Raw genomic sequence first — 15685 nt, 5'->3', positions numbered from 1 at the left:
TTTTGGAACTAATGTACAAAACATTTTTTAAAAATAAATAAAAAGGAGGGGGGTGCATCAATAATCGTTTTATAATCGAATCGGAGCCACTGAATCGTAATCGAATCGTTAGGTGCCCAAAGATTCCCAGCTCTAATAATATCATATAGCCGCCGCTTCAAATATGTAAATTGTCAGACAATCAGTAGCTGCTATATGGCCATGCTAACATTGTCCAAATATCGTGATCATACCGCATCCCACGATTCTCTCCCAATTTAAGAATGAAGAGCGCTTTGTCACGGTGTCGTGTCTCTTTTGTGTGGCAGGGAATCCACGGAGGCAGAAAGTGTGAGTAAAAAGCTTCCTCTTCCTCCTGCTTGTTGTTTGCCGGTGTTGTTGTTGTCGAGCAGCGGGGGAGGCGCTCGTTTTGTGTCGCCTGTTACTACTTCAACATGCTCTCCCTGCTTTCCTCTTGTTTGTTTTGCAGATTTGCTCATTCATTCATTCTCGTTGTCTTTGTTTATGCTCGTAGAACGCTGCCAACGGCGCTCCCCCCGGATACTACGGGGCCATAGACATTCAGAACGCTGTAAGCAAGCCAACACACACACACACACACACTGAATTTTCCAAGTCGCGCTCGTCTGTCATGAATAATGAAGTCTTCCACACCCAAGACTCATATGGTTATTGTACGTCCTCAAATACTGGCCTGTTTTCTATTAACTCGTTCACTTCAGCCAACGAGTGAACGATTGTTTACGTAGACTGCGTTTTTCTTTTGCAGAACGTTCCGCAAGTCGACGACGAGGGTTTCTGCATCCGGCCGGAATCCATGGAGAATGATATCCTTGCATCACTTGATTTTCTCAAACCGTGCATGCAAACAAATAGGGGACCGCTGCACCGATAAGATCAAGTCTTCCAATAATATGTCAATGAAAATTCGAAACATGACAAAATTGATGTTGTCAGTTTTCCTCCGAATCACTTTATTTCCCGAGGGGGAAAAAAAAATGTTTTGATGATGTCAGTGGCACTCTTGTTTTTTTCTTTTTCTCAGGTATGTAGGTATAGTAAAAACATATATACATACATTGGTACCTTGGGATACGAAAGCTTCGGTACATGAAAAATTCCTTTCAGGAAAAGTTTTTTCAAGCTTTTTTTTGCTTTGAAATACAAAAACCACAACAAAAAAAGCTACCATGCTCAAGTAGGTCGAAATCCAGCGTAGGGCTAATGCATCTTAAAACATGTTTTGTTTTCTCCTTGAGATAACTCTTGTTGTGATTTGGTCTAAACCAGTGCTTCTCAATTATTTTCTGTTACGCCGCCCCCCCCCCCCCCCCCCTCCAAGGAAGACGTAAATGTTTCGCACCCCCCCAAACTTTCTGCCACCACTGTACATAGTATCATTTGTCTTTAAAATTACTATTATAAGTACGCCTCTGCCTAACATTGTGTCCTTTTTTCTATTTAAGAAAAAAAAAGTAACATAGATCAACTTATAATTAAGTATAACTTCATTAAGGTTGTTTTGTTTTTTAACAGAAAAGACTTAAAGCACATCCATTTGCCTGAATTAAAAAAAAATCAACTTATAACAAAGTATAACTTCATTACCATTGTTTTGTATGTAAGAGAAAAGACAAAGCGCATCAATTTGCCTGAATTTCCCAAGGTTCCCCAAGGTCACATGCGCCACCCCTGGCATCCCTCTGCGCCCCCCTGGGGGGGGGGGGGGGGGGGGCACTACTTGAGAAGTACTGGTCTAAACAAATAAAAGTTGATTGGATTTTATTTGACTTAGAACACATCCATAACTGAACAGTATGGACATGCAGGTGACAATTTTTTTTTTTTAGGTAACCTCTTGTGGTTCCTCGGTTTTATTATTATTATAGTTATTCTTTGTTCCGCAGCCCCTTTGAGCTCAATTTCACCCTCTTAGAATGCTTCAAAATGCACCAAAATCAGCAGGCTGGTCAAGACTAGTGCAATCTTTGTTACCGTGTAAAGACAAATTCCAAATACACTATGTAGCGCCCCCTAGGAGTCATTCTTTGTCCCGCTGATGCTTTGAGCCCTACTTTGAACCCCTCAGAATGCTTCAAAACTCACCAAACTCAACAGCCAGGTGAACACTGGTGAAAACTTTGATAAAATGTAAAAAAAAAAAATCAAAATATGCGTAAATGTGTGTAGCGCTCCCTAGGAACAAAAACAACATTTAATTTCATTTTTTTAAGGTGAAAGAGGAGGTAACAACGCAAAGATTAAAACTTAGAACACATCAGTACTATATGAATGGGATACCATACGCGGTGCCCAGACTGCAGTTAGTACCACAGTTTTCTTTGGGTGGGCAGAGCGTGTCCGTGGGTGGGCACCACCCCTGCCCCCCGCCCCCCTGGCAACGCCCCTGTTGGCTATGATTGACAGTGGAATGTTCATTTGCTACCAGCCCTCTCGCTATAAATGGATTGGACATCTACAAGAGACAAACTCATTTCTACTCAAAGTTGAATTATTTCTAATTTAATTCTAAGTCATTCTTTAGTTAGAATACCCTCAAACTCTTTTATTAGAGACGGTGGCAGTGAAAATTGACGTCTTATTGGATCTCTATAAAACTGACCATAAATGCTCAATAATGTTGAGGTCTGCGGATTGTGCCGGCCATACGAGATGCACAACTCCATTAAAATGTTCCTAATTCCATTCTGTAACAATTATGTTCAATGACTATGATGCCAAAATGTTAGGTGTTTCCATTATTTTGTCCAACCTCTGTATATAAGTTGCACCGGAGGATACGTCGCATTTTGGAGAATTTTTTTATAAAATCTAACACCAAGAACTGACATGTCATTTTGAAAGGCAATTTAACATAAAATTAGAACAGAGAACAACAGGCTGAATGGTGTACGGTATGCTAATTTTACATGAGGCATAAACAACGAATTGAGAACATGCCTGTTATGTTAACGTAACATAGTTGTTCAGATAACTAAAGCATGAAAAACATGCTAACAAGTTTACCAAACCATCAGTGTCACTACAAAACACCAAAATAACAAGTGAAATGATATAATAATGTGTTAATAATTTCACGCATAAGTGGCTCCAGAGTATAAGTTGCACCCTGGCCAAACTATGAAAAAATACTGCGACTTATAGTCCGGAAAATACAGTAATGCCGTTTAAGGGGGTTTGTCTGTGAATGATGAAGATTGCTGTATATAAAAGGGATCTTAGAGGCTATGTGAAATCATAGCATAGCATTGCATGAAGCAAAATGGAAGTCTGCATGTTCAAAAAAAAATAAATCACACGTCCTGCGATAGGACTGTTGCGCATGCGCACATCGCTGTGGCGAACATATTGTGCAGGCCTAGTATCGATATCGAGTTGGAAATTTTACTATCGTGACTACAGTATGCTACACAATGCTCATATATATGAAAAAATAATAATAAATACGTCCAAACAGCGAGATGAAATAGCAAGCATGAAGTTAGCTCGTCTTTTAGCACTCCGTGTTTGCTATGAGCTGGAGCAGTCATGTGATAACATCTGTAGAATCCCTTGCATTTAATCGCCACTAGGGAGCAACAAAGCATTACAAATGAAGATAGGCAATCATAGCACTTGACAGTAAATTTAATGTGGTGTTTTAGTAGAGGTCGGAACATTTACATGTAAAACACCAAACATACGAAAGAATCATGATACGAAAACAACCCCGGAACAAATTACTTTCGGATCCTACCACTGTATATATTGATTTGCTATATAAATGAAGATTTGATTGAAATATTTGGCAAAGTAAAAATGATCAGATCAAAGATTTATTCATATCTTAAAGTATATTTTATTCATTTATTATTTGTAATTTCTGTTCATAATCTGAAAATGCGCATGCATTTTTGGATAATTCTGATAAAATAACAGGCGACTCATACATGCTATTTAATGCATTGGCTGCCGACCATGTTAATACAGAGACTAAAAAAAGTCTTTAAAAAAAAAAAAAAAAAAAAAAAAACTGTTTTCACTAAAATCATCTATTTAACTATGAGAATTTTGTTGTTGTTGGTGACAAACACCCAGTGGTGGATGAAGCACTCACTTTTACTCACAAAGTATTGTATCCCTACGCAAAAAAAAAAAAAAAAAAAAAAAAAAAAAAATATATATATATATATATATATATATATATATATATATATATATTATATGTATATACACACACACATACATACATTTTTTAAAAAATATACTTCATACATACATACAGAGATCTGAGTCAATATTTAAAGAAAGAATCACAAAATTATTTGAGTGCTCAGTTTTATTTAAAACTGCAGAATGGAAAAAACAAGTAATAAAATTGACTGGACTGTAAACACCTACTGTACAGGAGTGCAGCACCCTTCTGAAGGCGCACTGCTCTCCCTGTTAGTTTTAATAGGTCAATATCTTGTTCACCTGCTTAATCTTGCTTGTACCCGTGTTGCTGCCTCTAGTGCTCAATTACGGTATAGTTGCACGCAGAGCTATCAATTCACATAGAGAAAAACAAAAGTAACATGTAACTTAGGCAACAATTTGAAAAGTAGTGGCGTAAAAAGTACAAATACGTGCTGTAAATAGTAGTGAAGTAAAAGTAAAAAGTACCACTTAATATTTGTACTCAAGTACAGATACACAAAAATGTATTGTACTTTCACTTCGTGACATCCCACCACTGCAAACACCAATAATGTTTCAATCCCATTGACAGTGACAGACGTTCAATCAATTTTGGATGTCAATCGCCGTCAATGGCAGCCAACGAATAAAGATTCTTTGGGATTTTAGCGACCTTAACACGCGGCGAACATGCCAAAGAGAACTCCTTCTACTCGTCCAGCGACTCTGAGGACGAGGACGAACCGCGCAAGTTCCACGTGGAGATCAAGCCCGTCCAAGCCAATGACGACACACACCAGAACCGCGCCACCATCGATGAGCTGAAAGTCTCCATCAGCAACATCGTCCTGTCGCCGTCCGTTTCGGTACGTGGCTCCCTCCCGCTTTTTGACACTAGAGGGCACCGGGGGGGGTATTTTAGGTAGCCAGCGAGCTGAGTTGAGCTGAGTTGAGCTGGCGGCATTCCTGGCCTTTCAAGGCATTTATTTTTATACTTAACAAGAGTCTGAGCATTAGCCGCTGAGTCACATGCGGCTTTACGTGATTGCATTAGCCCCCCTCGCTACTTAACAACACGCCAAATTAAATACAGTGTTTGCATACATTTCCCAGGATATATTACCTTGACTTGAGGGATTTGAAACTAATGTTTCTAGGATTATTTAAAAAAAAAAAAAAAAAAGTACTTGTTTTAAAACAATTGCAGTAAAAAAAAAAAGTAACATGGGTGAGTTTGATCCACACTATTTGATTTGCTGGTAAGCAAATCTGCCATTTTCTAAATATTTTTGGAGTAATTACAGGATGAAGTAGCAAATTAAGAAGTTTTAAGAATTTAAAAAATGTTTTTGACTAATTTATATATGTTCAAGTTTCATGCATGTCAGTTTATTGGACATACAATATAATATCTGTATATATATATATATTCGAAAATAATGAAAATGAACAAAGGTGCAAACACAGGTTCACTGGAACTGCTACATTTTATTGACATGGATGAAAATCTACTTTTTTTTTTTTTTTTTTTTGGGTAAGCAAATCTACAATTTTATAAATGTTCTGGAGTTATTACAGGATAAAATAGCAATTTAAGAAGCTTTAAGAATGTAAAAAATGTTTTTGACTTTAATTGGAACCGCTACATTTTATTATTTTACATGAATGAAAATCTGATTTTTTTTTTAAGTGACAAGTCTTCACACATCACAAATTTTTAAAGTCAATGAAAGATCATAAAGTTTACAGAAAGTTCCAAATGTGACCCGCTATGTGTTCTACCCCTTCCATCCCTTGTAGTTTTTTTTAAATACATATTTTTGAAGTTATTCCAGGCAAAAAAGCAAATTAAAAAGTTCAGACTTTTTAAAAATATATATATTTTGATCATATTTACCGATCTTTAAGTTTCATGAATATCGGTTAAATTGACATACAGTAAAGTTAAAAAAAAAAAAAAAAAAAAGTACACAATGAAAACAAAAAGATACAAACAAAGGGTCATTTTAATGACCACATTTTGTTGATCAAATCGGCCATTTTAAAATTTATTTTTTATAAAAGTGACTCTTCACACATCATTCATTCTGAAGTCAATGAAAGCACAAATAAATCTTACCCTTGCATCACTTTTACTTAAAAATTTATTTAATATTTTCGAAAATAAGGAGCAAAAAAGAACAAGAGAAATTGGAAAATCATTATGCTGTTTTAGTGTGTTTCATTTCCCAACGTGATTATCGTAAGACACACACACACATTCATTTAAAACAATCACACACACTCGCTCTGAAAATAAGCATCGGCATTAAAAATTCAAGCCTTGTGTGCGTGCATGCGTGCCAGGCTTGGCGTGGCAAAGAGGGGGCACGCTCTCCTTCGCCACTCTTCCTCCTTTCTTTTTCTCCCCTCTCACTCACACACTCGAAATGTTGCTTTTAAAGTATTAGATCCACGTTGTTATGATAGGACCAAAAGCACTGCTATGAAATGTCCATTTTCAGCTAACAGTTTCCAAAAAAATGCTTAAATCTTTACAAGAGCAAGTGACTCATTTTTGGTCATTAAAAAAAATGAACCTCATAAGTACCTGACGTCCACATCACATTTTGGATCACGTAGGCCATAACAGTAGCATTTTGTGTAGTACAAGTGTGTCCTACATGACCCAAAATGTGATGTGAGCATATGTGGATGCCAGATCTCAATCATAAATATGTGGATTTTAAATATTTACATAATTTTTTTTCATGTATCAATATGATTATTAATCAATAAAATGTTAATGAAAACAAAATGAATGAAATTAAAATGAATAAAAAAAGAAATACACATTGGTAGATTTAGATTTATTAGTACCCTTAGGGAAAATCATGTTCACTGGCTATACAGAACATTACATTACACATACATAAGACATTGACAGAGCCATAATAAAATGGTAAACATGATAAAGAAGCGTGGTAACACTCAAGTTATTTATTTAAATTTAAATTTCATCATATTTAGCCCATTGCCTGCCACTGGCAATGATAGATGTCCAGTTCAGTTCAACTTGGAGAACTAGCTGTGAATGTTCATCTTTCAGTGCCATTGACGGTGTTAGACGTCCAATCCATTTGAACTGGGAGAGGCTGGCAGCCCTCCAAGTCAAAACAGATTGGACGTCTAGCGATTCTATTTGAATGTTTTTCTTGACAAAACATTTAAAAAAGAAATCAACATTCAAGATTAGTCCTACTTTCTTGAATTAAAATTAGCTTATTACAACGTCATATGTAAAATTATACTGTTACTCAATTACTTGAATACTCATATGTAGAATTATTTTTTAGAAAAAATTTTTTCAAGAAGGTGAACTGTCCATGTAGCAAACTTAATGGCAAAAGGTTATAAGCCCTGGATTTGCTTATTAGGATTGTCTTTTTCCCTCCAGTCTTAAATTTGCCACCCGTAACACTTCCTGTTTATATTGACAGGAGGTTTCTCCATTAAAGCCACCATCCGTCATCCTTCCAGCTGCTGACACAATTGCGTCGTCTGGTGTCAATTATTGAAATGTCTTCCCCACCTCCTGTTTGGCTCTCCCTCCACCTCTTTTTCTATTTATACACACACACGCATGTATGTGTGTGTGTGTGTGGTCACCGAGCGGAGCGGTAATTGAACCCATTTGCCGCTTAACGCCGGGCGGGACTGAACGGAACCTCGCCTGTTTTGTGTTCCTCCCAGCCGTTTTTGTCCTCTTTTTCTCACAGGATCTTGCGTTACGCAGATTTACGAGTTAGCCGGGTCGCTCCAGAGCGATGGCCACCGATCCTCTGACAGCACGCTACTTCCAACAACATCAAGCGTGATTTAGTGCCACGTTCGCGTCCCGGGCCGTCGGGAGTCATTCGTTTCAAGTTTTTTTCCCCCAAGTGCTTGAAAGTGTCTTTTTACCAGCTCGCACTGAGCAGGTAAAAAAAAAAAAAGTCAAAGTTCAGCAAAAGTTGAGCTCGTAAAAATGTCGGGAATGCCATACTTATGTCGTATGTATTTATTAGTCTTTATTTTACTAGTTACCGCTGCTGCTGTTTGTCATTTCAAGCACTTGGTCAGCTCCAACTTTATTAATATAACATACCATATCATAAAATGTACGTGTAAGCATAAATTCACAACAATGAAAACGAAAAACAAATAAAAGAAAATAATAATAATAAAAAAGGTGCTACCTATCAATAAAAATCTTGTGAATGTTAAAAATAAAGTGCAATAACACAAGTAAGTATAAGTAATAGTAATAGTTTAAGTAGTAGTATAATGGTATAGGTTTAATAGCAGTATAAGTAATATTGTAAAACAAAAAAAAGATGCCAATAATGTTAACAAGATAAGAAAACAAATCTTAACGTGTTTCCAAACAAGCAGGATGGAGCACAGCCGAGTTTGAGACACATCCTAAACTCCAGTGAGGAGAGTGAGGGAGCGGTGCAGCACATCTCACATGAGTGACACAACCCAAACACTACTACGATGCAAGCTGATGTACTCCACGTACATTATAAAAATCTCACGCATTGTGTACATATGACAGAAACGATGTCGCACTTTTGTCTCGTCCGACGAAAACTGGCATTCATCTCGTTATATTCTAATCTTCCAATCCACGTTTTTGGCTCGACATCGTCATGAAAAAATTGTTGGTCGATGAAATATTTTCGTTATCGTCATTGTTGACGAAAACAACACTGATTACAAAATGACGAATTATTAACTCATTACATACCTCGTTCAAAGTACTGAAGCGATGTGCCTTTGTTTTTACAGTTTACTCTATTTTGATTTCAACAATAAATATAATTCATTCATTCATTCATTTTCCATGCCGCTTTTGCTCACGAGGGTCGTATATAATAAATAGAATGTAAACAGTTTTTCTATAACAACAGTTGAAGTTGCTCTCTTCTTTGTCACAGAATGTTTATTGGAAAACCTTGAAGTTGTTACATTTATCGTTAGTATCCAGTAGGGCATCACAATACAATTAACCATAATATGTTAACACCCCAACCGCATATATCAGTATCTGTTTGATAGTGGATTTTTGGAGTTGGACAATATCGGGATATCGGTTAAAAAGGCATTATCGGACAACTCATGACCATTTCTGTGTGTGAAACTATCTGCAGTTGGGCATGGGCATTAAATTAGTTGAAAGTGGCATTAAAAAACATTAACTGAGATTTGCTGATACCTCTAGAAATCCTGTATATTGCATGTATTACACATCATTTGCTCACATGTTTAGATGCCCAACAGTATTATTGGTTTTCCCAGGAACTGAGCAAACCATGATAAAAGGTCCCCACGTTGCTTGGAACAAAAATGCGTTATTTTTGTAATTAACATAATTTTCGGACTATAAAGCGCACCTGACTATAAGGCGTCATCCACCAAATTTGACATGAACAGGACATTTGTTCATAGATAAGCCGCACTGGACTGTAAGCAGCAGCTGTCCTCACTTTATTTACACCAAAAGATAACACTTTGACGGCAGCATCATAAGACTGTCAGAAGATCAAATTCACACCACCACCAGCTAATTGGTTCAAAGCTTCATTGCTTCAGGAAGCTTCATTTGGCCATCACTGCTCCCCTGGGGGAGACAGTCGACCTCTGCTGCCATCTGCTGTCAACACTGTTGTCATCCAACTTGCCTCCTAGCATGTATTGCAGCGCTACAGATGTAAATAACAATCAAAATTCATGTTCTGTGCTGATTATTTCTTCAGTTACTGTTCCAGTTGTTTCAGTAATTGCTGTTTATGGTATTTGGTAACACTTTATTTGACAGTGGCGACATAAGACTGTTATAAGAATATCATAATTATGACATGACATTGTCATGAGCATTAATGAATGCTTATAGCAGATGTTATTTAATGTCATCCAGCAAATTATCTCACTTTTGAATGGATGTGAAAGATCCAAGCTGGACATAAATGGAGTTAGTACCATAATTTTCCTGATGACACCTAATGATATCTGTCGTAAGCATTCAGTAATGCCCATGATTGTGTCGTGTCATAATTATGATGGTCTTATGACACCGCTGTCAAATAAAGTGTTATCTATTAACCCAAATAAATCAACAAATAAGCTGCACTGGACTATAAACCGTAGGATTCAAAATGAGGGGAAAAAGTAGCGGCTTATAGTCCTAAAATTATGGTAATCATAACATGTTAAAGTCATGCCCTTAAAAAAAAAAAAAAAACATGCAAATGAAGTTACTCAACAGTGCACATCCGTGTAGTTGACTGCCTGTCTTGACATTTAATTCATTGGCTACTAATGACTCCGATAGACGTCCAATCCATTTGGGCTAGCAGCGATGGAATCATCCAGTCCAAATGGAACGGATGTCTATTGTTGCCAATGGCACCGCAACGTGAATTGAAAAAAAAAAATGTAAAAATTTAAATGTTTTTTTTTTTTTTTTTTTTCCCCCAAATCTTTTGTTTTGGCTGATTTTGTCTTTGTTTTTCTTTTTCAGGGCCAAATGCGAAGAAACCAATCCAGTGAGTACTTTCCCCCTTTTTACCCGGCGGCGCTTGTTTTTCAAAGAAGCTGAGCCAAAGGCAACACGTTCTGGGAAAGAAAAAAGCAAATAGCTGTTCTTTTCCCGGGAACGCCAAAGCAAGATGAATTGCCTAATTGCCGCGAGTATTTGAACATGTCACCGATCATCCCTCTGCGTTTTCTGCTCCCGCTCGGGTTATCTGTCTTTGGAAAAACACAGGCTATCCATCTTGAAAGTTTTTTTTTTTTCAGCCCTCCGCAAGGTTATGTTTTGATTAGCCCGGCTTTTGAGCAGCTATTCATCGGAGGATTAACTATGATGTCATTAATATCATCCCAAAATAAACAGCACATTTTTCTGTCCGCTACAATTTCCATCCACTTAAAAATGTTCCCCACCGTATCCTATTCTGTTCATTCAACCAAACGGATTGGACGTCCATCGGCGTCAATAGAATGTGCGGCTAAAGGTTGGTTTCTTCCGCAGGTGACGAGCTAGCCAAAGCGAGGGTGCCAGCGTCATACGAGTGAGTCGCTTGCTTTGCTTTTGTTGAGAATTCATTGAAACATAACTTGCTGACCAATTATCTCATAAATTATTTTGTATTTCAAATACTATTTGCAATTAGTTTTGTTTTAGTTTACGAATCAAAAAGATGTTTTAAAATTATATTAGGATGACCCGACAAAATGGTAACTTTTTAATGATCCAATAAAAAAAAATGGGAAAATGAACAATCAGAGGGGATGGTTAAAAAAAAAAAAAAACTTGTGATCACGATATTTTCTGCATCCTATATGGTATACTGGGGGCGGGTTTCAATAAGCTACGGCTTCTCCCGTCTGCCCTCTTCTTTTCGGGTTGAATTAATTGTAAACACATATAAATGCTGTATGTTTGTTCGGATTTGTCATGCCTGAAGGGAAAATAAATAAATAAAACCAAGAGTGATGGAAGAAATTTTACCAACAGTAATTGAAAGCTTAAAACATGCCATTTAAGTAGAGTGATGATGGAATTTTCATTTTTTAATAATGACGTCGTTTAAATGGCATCTGTCCTCATGCACGAATGAATTCTTGAAATCTGTTGGCAAAACGGAAATTTTTTAAGTGCGTATTGGCAAGTGACAGTGACCTTGACAAGTCAACGCTCCGCCAGTTTGGTGAAATCAGAATGAAATTGAGATGCTGCAGTGGTCTATGAGGAATCTCAACAACGAACTGTTTCATAACTTGCATGTTTAAAGTTTTAAAACATTTATTTAACATTAATTTAAAATGTATTTATTTACAAGGACAGTAAATATTAACGTTACAACCATAAATTTGCCAGAATTAGCCAAACGGCTAATTTTCACCTGTAGAATAAGGCCAGATGTACGTAGATATACTAGTATCATATCATAGATACATGTTACTGCCGTACAGTATAACGATTACTCTCTATCATAGAGTTTCAATTATAAAAGTGGAAAGATTTCAAGTTGGCCCACGCATCCTTTGATTTTACTGAAAGGGGAGAAAAAGGTATGAAAAACCTATGCTAACTACTACTTCAATGTAACACGCACATTTATGTTTGTGCCGCAGTCTGAGCAACAACGACCTCCTGTCGCTGGATCCGTTGGGCCCGTTCATGACCACCGCCGCCTCCTCCCAACCGGGGTCCACGTCCACAGGTAGCAGTCTTATTTTTTGCAAACACGGAAGCGGTTTCTCCCGAGCACCTTTCCGTGCAGAGGCGTGACATCAACGCCGACCCGCCGCCTAAGCTAGGCCATAATCCGGCGTTAATTGGCGCCTTGTCGGGGTCGAGCGGGTCGCCCGTGAAAGCCCCCCTGGCACGCATGTTGTCAAACAAGCTCTCGTTACTGACAAAGCTTCAAAGTCAAAAAGAGCATCAGGGATTACGACTGTAAAATCTCTCGTGTCGTCATCTATTTATTTATTCTTCTTGTTTTTGTTGATTGTTTTCAACAGTGTTGTTTTTGGCAGCCCTTTTCGTCTTAGTGTTTTGGACGAAAATACTTATTAGTTATACTGTATTTTAGTCATTTCAAAATGTCTTCGTTTATTTTTACAGACAAAATTCATTTGTTTTAGTCAGTTTCTCAAAATGTTCTTGTCTTTAACATTAAAAGGTTTTAGTCCAAAAATAAATAGATAAAGGTTACAACAATGGCGTACCGCACGCAGGCTATTTTTAGACCGTGACGTCGCATCGTAAAGCGGAAGTAAAGCCGAAGTGGGACATTATAGACCCGCCCTCGCATAGACCCAACGTAAAAAGTGCTACTTTTCGCCGGTAATCTTTCAAAAAACAAAATGCCGATCACGCATTGCTTTTTTGGAACTTGTAGAAACGACTCTAGACATTACGACCATGAAGGATGTTTTCTTCATACGTTCCCGGAAACCAAAAACTCGGGAGGAAAAAATGTGAAGACCGAATCAACTTGCGCGGACTTTAACACCAGCTCGGCGAATCCATTCACGTTTCAAATGCAGTAAACATTATGTTGGGTTGGCATGGTCTTTCAGAGGACAATGAGGTAAGCCATTTTTATATTTTTAACTTATTTTTTTAGCGTAACGTTGTGCCGTACTGCTTCTGTCTGACAATGAATGACCTGAAAAGAATTATAATGGTATCTGACTGCCACTGTTACCGTTTCTGTTATATATATATAAAAAAACAACTTTAGTAAGGGGGGAGTGGAAATAAATTATAGGATTAAGATGTGTTATCAATGAAAAAATAAAAGTGTTCGTTGGCTGTCACTGAGTAGCATTTGCGATCGCTATACAAAGCTAACTAAATTACCCCCAAGAACGGTAAGAGACGTAGGACAACCAGAGGATATGTAAGAAAGACAGGGCTAATGGTAAAGGATAGCTTGTTGAAACGGGAGAATGTCATTGTCAGTCGCGTCGATAAAAAAGCTAAAGCTATGCTTAGGTCGGCTCGTTTTTTTCGTCTTTTTCAGCCTTCGACACTAAAGCCATCTCTTTAACTGAATATTTTTATGTTCTTCCACATCTATGCCAGTCAATTTGGCACCAGGCACATCATTTTCGGAGAGAATTGGTAGGTTTAGCGCTGTAAACTTCTCCTTCGTACACGAGTTCCATTCATTTCCTATTAGGGACAAACGATGGCTTGTCCTCGGTTAGCAACGGTAGCTAATGTCATGAATATTAATGAGCGGAAGTGACGTGTTGCTTGCGGTACGCCATTTGGAATCAACAGTTGCCACGTTTACATGGAGCCAAATATTCCAATTACAATCAGAATATTTGTTCAAACCGAATAAATGTGTTCCATATAAACACCTCATTCGGAATGAACAGGCCCAAACCGAATGGAATTTCATTCCGATTCACAGGGGTGGAATATTCCTTTTCCCAAACCGATTAGAAGTAAAATTATATCATGTAAACAGGGAAGCGGAATGGTGTCTGGTTGCGTTCTTTCTGCGCATGCTCCGTACTGACGTGGTGACGTCACTCGGTGACGTAAGTAACATCACTTGCAACATGGCTTCCAAGCACACGCACAGCGCACCCACACAACTTTTTAAATGAACGGCGTATCATTCTGAAGTTTTGTTTCCACTCGAAAAGTTAAAACAGCAGCTGATCTGACGATCGATCTCCACGTTTTGCAACGTGACGCTTTGTTTTGTTTAATCTGCGCATGTCAGACGGCAGTTGTCAAACGTCCTTTCGGAATAAAGGCAGTCACATGTAAACGCTGGATCGGAATAGATGAAGTGACATGTAAACAGCTGATGTGAAATTTCCATTCGGAATGATTTGAATCGGTATGAATAAAAGTCAGCATGTAAACGTGGCTATTGACAGACGAGTACATATTTTTGCGTCGACAAGGACAACTTGGTGATGATAATGCACACACTGTAGCAAAACAGTACATTAATTTCAATTAAACCCACCTGGACGTCACAGACTGTATTTAAAAAAACAGGTGTCTGAGAGTTTAAGACGACGTTCGCCACGCAAAAGTTAATGCTAAAGGTAATACGAAGGTTATGCTAACGCTAGGAGTTACATTTAGTGTACAGGGTGACCCCAAAAAAAGTTTACACTGCCATAATACAATTTAAATGCCATGTTTATTCATCTTCGAATTAGAATTTAATCACAAATTATACATTATTGTAAAGAACATGTACACTACACTCTATTTTTCAATGTGTCCTCCCTTAAGTGTCACAACAGCCTCCAGGCGCCCGCGGAACGCTTGACCGGTCTTCTAACAATGGACGTCTCCAAGGCTGCCACAGAAGTTTGTGGCTTCTTACAGGCACTGTTCTCCACAGTTGCCCATATGCTATAATCCAGGGGATTGAGATCTGGACTCTGGGGTAGCCACATATCACCTTGTCAATCAACTTTTTGGTCCGCACAAATCGGCACTTCCAGACCCAGGTTTTCGTGAGGCTGTTCCAGTATCTTTCAGCTTCTTTTTAATTTGTAGACTGCACATCTGGATATTCTCAGATTTGCTGCAATCTCAGTAGGTGTCAGACCGGCACGCAGCAATTCAGGTACAGCTAAAGTTTTCTTCATTTTCAGCAGAAGCACAGGAATTGTAGAGATGAGAGATTACCAGCTGCATTGAGTGACCTTAATGAATCACTTAAGCATGACAACCTATTTAGATATGTTTCAATGGCTTTTAAACAAGCAGTCAACTGAGTGTAAACTGTTTTTTGGGTCACCCTGTACAATGATCCCTCAGCACAAACCTTTAAAAGTTAAAGTAACATTGCATATTCTCTCTTGCCAAGATTACAAAAACCAATCTTACCATGTGTCTCAAAACAAGCAAGCCTGTAGCGCAGCCTAGCTAGACTCCAGTGAGGGAGAGGCGCAAAACATATCACGAGTGACACAACATAAACGCTGC

General features: G+C 38.0%; 1 protein-coding gene across 4 annotated transcripts in view; it reads left to right on the top strand.

Annotated features, from left to right (window-relative positions):
• The window catches only part of fcho2 (FCH and mu domain containing endocytic adaptor 2), an 84360-nt gene that overhangs the window by 45467 nt on the left and 23208 nt on the right, over window positions 1-15685 (top strand). For all 4 annotated transcript variants that reach the window (XM_057818409.1, XM_057818410.1, XM_057818412.1 and 1 more), the window contains exons 11-17: window positions 309-330; window positions 515-571; window positions 770-829; window positions 4872-5045; window positions 10724-10748; window positions 11237-11276; window positions 12343-12431. In XM_057818409.1, the coding sequence (XP_057674392.1) occupies window positions 309-330; window positions 515-571; window positions 770-829; window positions 4872-5045; window positions 10724-10748; window positions 11237-11276; window positions 12343-12431 (467 nt within the window). The remainder of the gene's footprint in view (window positions 1-308; window positions 331-514; window positions 572-769; window positions 830-4871; window positions 5046-10723; window positions 10749-11236; window positions 11277-12342; window positions 12432-15685) is intronic.

The sequence above is a fragment of the Corythoichthys intestinalis genome, chromosome 17, assembly GCF_030265065.1.
Source record: "Corythoichthys intestinalis isolate RoL2023-P3 chromosome 17, ASM3026506v1, whole genome shotgun sequence".
In the NCBI taxonomy this organism is placed as follows: Eukaryota; Metazoa; Chordata; class Actinopteri; order Syngnathiformes; family Syngnathidae; genus Corythoichthys; species Corythoichthys intestinalis.
Note: the sequence above shows the minus strand (reverse complement) of the source record. Positions and strands in the feature narration are given on the sequence as shown.